Source organism: Poromitra crassiceps (genome assembly GCF_964638095.1).
Source record: "Poromitra crassiceps genome assembly, chromosome: 9".
Taxonomy (NCBI): Eukaryota; Metazoa; Chordata; class Actinopteri; order Beryciformes; family Melamphaidae; genus Poromitra; species Poromitra crassiceps.
The window spans coordinates 37,001,337-37,008,836 of record NC_139630.1 but is presented as its reverse complement, the minus strand read 5'-3'; the positions used below and the strand labels follow the sequence as shown (position 1 = coordinate 37,008,836).

Sequence of the window (7,500 nt, the reverse complement as noted above, 5' to 3'; positions counted from 1 at the left end):
CATACTCTGCATGCATGTAGAACATGCGAGGGGTCAGAAACGATTCTGTTACTAACCGCAGTCAAGAAAACGATAGCCCAAAGATGGCTTCCTCCTCACTCACTTAACATTCACAAATGGCTGGCATACTTTCGTGATATAGTAATGCTTGAACTCTCCACTGCGAGGGTTAATAGAGCGAAGTCCTCAACTCTTGAACTTTGGAGAGGTGTAGCATCTGAGATCTCTGACTTAATGACCTCAGTGCCTCAGGAACCAGTGCTCCAATAGCGAAGTGTGAGACAGTTACTTTAAACAAGAGACTGCGGGGGGGTGGGGGGGGGGGGTGGAGAGGGTGCTCTCCTATATTTTATTTCATTTTGTATTTCTTTTTGTTTTGTGGTAAATACAAAATTGATGTCACTCTGCACATGTTCTGATGGGTATTGGGGGGGTGATATGAGTGGGCAGGTGGGATGAGGGCTCATGCATCCTGGCTAATGTCTGTCATAATGTCGTGTAACTATGCTGAACTATTGATGTCAATAAAAAATTGATCACAAAAAAAAGAAACGATTCTGTTAGCCTGCCTCAGAGTGGCCTGTTCAAAAATAGACTGCAGGGATGAGTGGTCTTTCACCCCTATAATCTTCCATGCCATGTGCATCAGACGGACCAGTTTGGACTTAAATTGCACAGATAGGTTACCGAACCAAGCTGTGATGCCGTATCTAATAAGGCTCTCTAAAACAGACTGATAAAAAAGTAACATAAATTTCATGACATCTGATAATCCTCCTGACACACAGAGCAAACTATATCATGACATCTGATAATCCTGACACACAGAGCAAACTATATCATGACATCTGATAATCCTGACACACAGAGCAAACTATATTATGACATCTGATAATCCCGACACAGAGAGCAAACTATATCATGACATCTGATAATCCCGACGCAGAGAGCAAACTATATCATGACATCTGATAATCCCGACGCAGAGAGCAAACTATATCATGACATCTGATAATCCCGACGCAGAGAGCAAACTATATCATGACATCTGATAATCCCGACGCAGAGAGCAAACTATATCATGACATCTGATAATCCCGACACAGAGAGCAAACTATATCATGACATCTGATAATCCCGACGCAGAGAGCAAACTATATCATGACATCTGATAATCCCGACGCAGAGAGCAAACTATATCATGACATCTGATAATCCCGACACAGAGAGCAAACTATATCATGACATCTGATAATCCCGACGCAGAGAGCAAACTATATCATGACATCTGATAATCCCGACGCAGAGAGCAAACTATATCATGACATCTGATAATCCCGACGCAGAGAGCAAACTATATCATGACATCTGATAATCCTGACACAGAGAGCAAACTATATCATGACATCTGATAATCCTGACACACAGAGCAAACTATATCATGACATCTGATAATCCTGACACAGAGAGCAAACTATATCATGACATCTGATAATCCTGACACACAGAGCAAACTATATCATGACATCTGATAATCCTGACACAGAGAGCAAACTATATCATGACATCTGATAATCCTGACACAGAGACCAAACTATATCATGACATCTGATAATCCCGACACAGAGAGCAAACTATATCATGACATCTGATAATCCTGACACAGAGAGCAAACTATATCATGACATCTGATAATCCTGACACAGAGACCAAACTATATCATGACATCTGATAATCCTGACACACAGAGCAAACTATATCATGACATCTGATAATCCTGACACAGAGAGCAAACTATATCATGACATCTGATAATCCTGACACAGAGACCAAACTATATCATGACATCTGATAATCCCGACACACAGAGCAAACTATATCATGACATCTGATAATCCTGACACAGAGAGCAAACTATATCATGACATCTGATAATCCTGACACAGAGACCAAACTATATCATGACATCTGATAATCCTGACACAGAGACCAAACTATATCATGACATCTGATAATCCCGACACACAGAGCAAACTATATCATGACATCTGATAATCCCGACACACAGACCAAACTATATGACAGCTGATAATCCTGACACACAGAGCAAACTATATGACAGTTGATAATCCTGACACACAGAGCAAACTATATGACAGTTGATAATCCTGACACACAGAGCAAACTATATGACAGTTGATCATCTCTAACTTTCTTTTCTTTTCCCCCACAGGAACAGTGGCAACGCATATGATGTGAGCGGAGCAACGGTATGAACGCTGCCTTTATCTTTTTATGATTCATGTTTTAGTGGCCTTATCCAATAACATACACAAACATAATACAGTTGAGTAAAGTATTTTGGCAACATCCAGCAAAAATGGCACAAAAGAGACTTCAAAGAAATACAACAGAACTAGGCTGGAACCTAACCATAGCATAGGCTAAACTCATGATGACTTGGGCCCTATCTTGTCAGGCCAACAGTCCTGGTGCATCACTTGTGGAATAAGGCAAATCTCCTACACCCAAAAGTCATTCACCATCTTCACTATTACTATATATATACTAGTATACTACCCTGAGACTGGGAGGTTGTGAGTTTGATCCCCGGCCGAGTCATACTAAAGACTATAAAAATGGGACCCATTTGCCTCCCTGCTTGGCACTCAGCATCAAAGGGTTGGAATTGGGGGTTAGATCACCATATGATTCCCGAGCGCGGCACTGCTGCCGCTCACCGCTCCCGCTCACCGCTCCCCCAGGGGATGGGTCAAATGCGGAGAACAAATTTCGCACACTCAGGTGTGTGACAATCAGTGGGACTTTACCTTTACCTTACATATATATATATATATATATATATATATATATATATGCAGTTCATTAGTTGCCAATTAGCAGCCATAAGTGGGTCATTATCAGCAATCAACAGGAGGACGGTAGCAATCGTGATAGCAGTTATATTGGGTTCATGGAAACATAGTGCCGCTGAAAATAGATTAGGCACTCAATGAGTTTGTCTAATTACTTGAAGTGTTGCTCATAGTGTATTGTAAGGAATTGCAAGCATTATATATCAGAATGCATCATTATGACTATATGATCTGGACGTGATTTAAAACAGCTTGCATAACAAAAACCTGAGGGATTGAATACTGTGTTGCTGCTAACCATTTCAAAACAGGGTTGTACCAAATTTATAACACATTATAGTTCATAATAAATAATAATCTAAGATAATAGAAGACAACAAGATAACCTTTATTTATGCAGTATTTTTTTTAAACAACTGTAACTAAGTGTTTTCCAGAACAAGACACTTCCAGACATGAAGTAAAATAAGAGGAGACAGAGGATTACAGAGGACTACAAACCACAAAAATAATGTATAATATGTCATATTAATTTAGTGCTCTTTTAATGTAAAAAATAATAATAAAATAAAATTGGCATATTACAGCTTTAAATCCACTGTGTCAATGTTATCACTGTTATGTGTACATGTACTATGTGCATACAGTATGTGCATGGTTGAATTAGCAAAGGCAGGCACACAACACAAACCATCACATGCACATGTGCGCAACATGCACACATGCACAGCACGTGCATAGGCAGTGTCACCCATTTACACCATTGTATTCACACACACACACACACACACACACACACACACACACACACACACACACACACACACACACACACACACACACACACACACACACACACACACACAGTCACACAGTGCTGATCACCCTTCCTCTCTTCCTGTATGACAGACGGATGGAGCAGCCAATGGGACGACTGGCGCCAAGAAAGGATCTGGTGAGTTCTCTGCTCGGGAAATCAGGTTAAACGTCCCAAGAATGAAAATTAATTTTTAATCCAGAGTCTAAAAATGTTAAATTACATTTCCTCACGGGGGTTTACAGAAGTCGCCTACACGGAATGGAGGGACCACAAAAACATGCCAGCCAGCACACTGGAGAGATCCGAAGTCGTATCCACCTAACCAGCTCAGCCCACAGCCACAGAACACACAGGAGCAACACACATTTTTCCAAGGAAAGACGAGAAATTATCCTTACTATCCCACTTTTCTACACTTGACATTATACCAAATGGACAGATGGAGGGGAGACATCATCATGCCACATCAGGCCTTCACTTATCTGGATACAGACATGCAGGAAGAACCTATTTTGGAAGTCCTCCCTCTGCATTTATGGATTTTGAACTCTTCTCACAAGAACTGTTCATCGATTAGACTGATTAGATCTGATAGAGATCTGTTTATCGACTCATCTAACTACAGTATTTTGTACTAGGTATGAATTTTCAAGTTTGATACTGTATACGTTTTGATCATTTTATTCCTTTCATTCCCCACAGAGGAACGCTCTACACAGCAAAATCGTCAGTGCTGAGTGGAAATCAACACTTATGAACTATGGGAAGATTTGAATGAATGAATGAATGAATGAATGAGCTTTATTTGTCATTGTCACAAAACAAGTTTTAAGAACAACGAAATTGAAGCAATCCCCTATGTGCGTTTAGACAAGACAATAAGTTAGGTCAGTGGTTCCCAACCTATGGTACGCGTGACGTAGGTGGTACTTGCGCCCCCTGCTGGTGGTACTTGGAAGGCTCTGTGAAAAAAAAAAAAAAAAAAAAAAATTGTGCAAAATCCATGGTGGTCATTAGTAGTAGTTTTCAAACATGTGAAAGTGAAATAATAATTATTAATATTATTGGCAGTGTTTCTCAACGTAGGTGGTACTTGCGCCCCCCCCCTGCTGGTGGTACTTGATACCTGGAATCCCAATGTTTAAATTATGAAATAAACCCAACTTTAAAATCAATTGTAAAACATGTTTATCTATCAAAATAATACTACGAATGAAAATAAACTTGTGATCATTGAAATTGAGGTTTATTTTGTTGTCTCAGTTGATATGTTGTTCAAAATGTTCCAATTTGCTGTGTGTGAGAGAGAGAGAGAGAGAGAGAGAGAGAGAGAGAGAGACACACACACACTGTACACTTGATATTTATTGTTTGTTTACAATAAATACTGTTATTTGGAATAGATTTGCCTCCTGCGTGAACTGTGCATAGCTGAATAGACTGTATTTTAACGTCGGTCATATGGTGGTACTTGGAGAGCCAACTACTTTCTCAGGTGGTACTTGGTGTAAAAAGGTTGGAAACCACTGAGTTAGGTAATAAAGATAATGGTATAAAAGTACAGAGGTAATAAAGGGTAAAAGTGTCTAGTGTATCACAGTATGAGGTAATAAAATAAAAATAAAAATAAAAATAAATATAAAAATAAAAAGTAAAAAGTGTCTATAGTGTCAGGTTTGTTCTGTGTACACTCTATTCCACTTACATTCCCCTTAGCATTTGCTGTGTAGCGTGGATTTTGTACGATCTCAAAAATCAGCCATGATGCCCAATCCATACTTGTGATCACCCTAAAAGTGATGTACGCAGCAAATTTTCCAGTGTTCAGAAGTGTTGCTCTTTCAGTGACAGCTATATGAAATGGATAGGGCAAGTATTGATTGGAGAGTTGTTTGTCCACTCATACAGCTGACATGAAACTATCAGAAGTGTCAAATGAACTCTGATGGGTGTGGACTTACAGAAACACTGGCATATCGTTTTGATTTTCAACACTTGACGATTTTGGTACCCAGCCAGTAAGCTGATGGCACTGCTTTATCCCAGTGCACGCTCATTGCGAGAGGCAGGCTAATTCAAACATACTAGCGCTCTTTTCATGCAGGGAAGTCACCAGAAGCAGGACTGAGGCCTAGTTTGGACCCCATTCGGGAAGTGAAAAAGGCAAATATTTAGAGAAACATGCTAGTGCCTTCTAAAATGTGATGGGATATATGTAATTGTAATGAAGCGCGCTATTGTGCTGAATGGAATGATGGAGGATGAGGAAAAGAAATGGCTACGTGCTGCGAGTGATGATGACACTGATCAATTGTGACAAGGATGATAATGACGAGTGGGTTTTCCTACGTTTTCGACAAAGAGCTTTGCTTGTTTTGTCCCGGGGACAAAAAAGACATCTAACAAGCCGTAGTTTTCCTTCCTGGATGATTGTGATGCGATGGGAGTGGCGTCTTGACTCTCTGGAAAGTCAACATCACAAGACACCAGAGCAGGGTGGAGACACCATTCTTGTCATTCCAGTTGTCATGTCATGCACTGCCATTTTAATCCACTGAACTGTCCAAATAAAACACACCCAAACGAGACAATACTGATCTATCATTAATAGGCTACTCATTCACTGGCCACTGAAGTACCTCATATATACTGTACTTAAGGTCATGATTTTTTCCCCAAATAAATTATGACTTCTTTCTTTTTTGCATTTGAAGAGTTTCATTGTAAGATGCTGGGGGGGGGGTTATGCAACCTAGAATTCACCAATCAATATTCAGAGACACACGATTCTATCCTCAGGTACACACAGGCCTATAGTTTATAAGCAATATTACAACCGGGCTCAAGGAAGTTACAAAAAGAGTAAAAGTTCTAACAATGTGTGATCTAAAAGTAAGGACTAAACAACACAAACACAAACTACTACAAACCAAAAGAGCAGATCCAAAGGTGCACACAGGTGAGTCCAAATGCTGAATGGTCCAAGGGCTTTTAAAGGCCAAGCCGTACACTGGGCCCAGGTGCACCTAATCAGCCTAATGACCCCAACCACCAGGCTGCTGCAAGACAGGGCAGGGCCAGGAGAGTGGGAGGGTCGTCACAGCAAAGATCTTGATCATGACTAATCATTTCGACAGTAACTCATCATTTTAACACCCCTCCCCACACACACACACACACACACACACACACAGACACACACACACATGCAAAAACAAAAGGTGACACACACACACACACACACACACACACACACACACATGCAAAAACAAAAGGTGAATATCTAATTCTGGAATTAAACTTGTTTATTTTAGTCCAGTGTAGTGTAGGCAACACCACCCCATCTAAAGTGACTCCAATATTTTCCCAATGATCATCACCCTCAAATTTTAACGTCTTGCTAAGTGATGTCTGAGACCAATTTCAAGCATGAAGACTACCTCCGCAGCCAACGCCCAGCTCAGGTTATCACCCCATAGATTGTTATGCACACCCCCTTTCATTCATACTCTCCCCCGTCCATTCACAGGCACCCATGCTTTCCCTCTCTCTGGCAATCGCCAATCAGCTCAAGCCAACTCTTTCCCTCGCTTTTCCGCTGAGCCAATCACCTAAGCGGTGGAGTGTATTAGAGTCCTTGTTTTATCATGTCGTTACTCACCTATGTGTTGTTGCCTCACAGTTGCTGTGATCATCACTAAAGCAGTTGTATCGCCCCACCTCCTCCCCTGCCACCACCAACGTCATGACTCCTGAAGAATTCCCTATGTGGGGATTCTCTATCAGATAGAGAAGCCTGCTGCA

The 7,500-nt window shown here is 40.8% G+C and overlaps 1 protein-coding gene across 1 annotated transcript in view; it reads left to right on the top strand.

The window, feature by feature from the left end:
- Window positions 1-4,755, top strand: part of LOC310781922 (uncharacterized protein) — a 9,685-nt gene extending 4,930 nt beyond the window's left edge. The window contains exons 3-5 of the mRNA XM_083642564.1: window positions 2,234-2,270; window positions 3,786-3,831; window positions 3,939-4,755. Of these exons, the coding sequence (XP_083498690.1) occupies window positions 2,234-2,270; window positions 3,786-3,831; window positions 3,939-4,018 (163 nt within the window). The 3' untranslated portion in view covers window positions 4,019-4,755. The remainder of the gene's footprint in view (window positions 1-2,233; window positions 2,271-3,785; window positions 3,832-3,938) is intronic.
- Window positions 4,756-7,500: the final 2,745 nt, after the last annotated feature.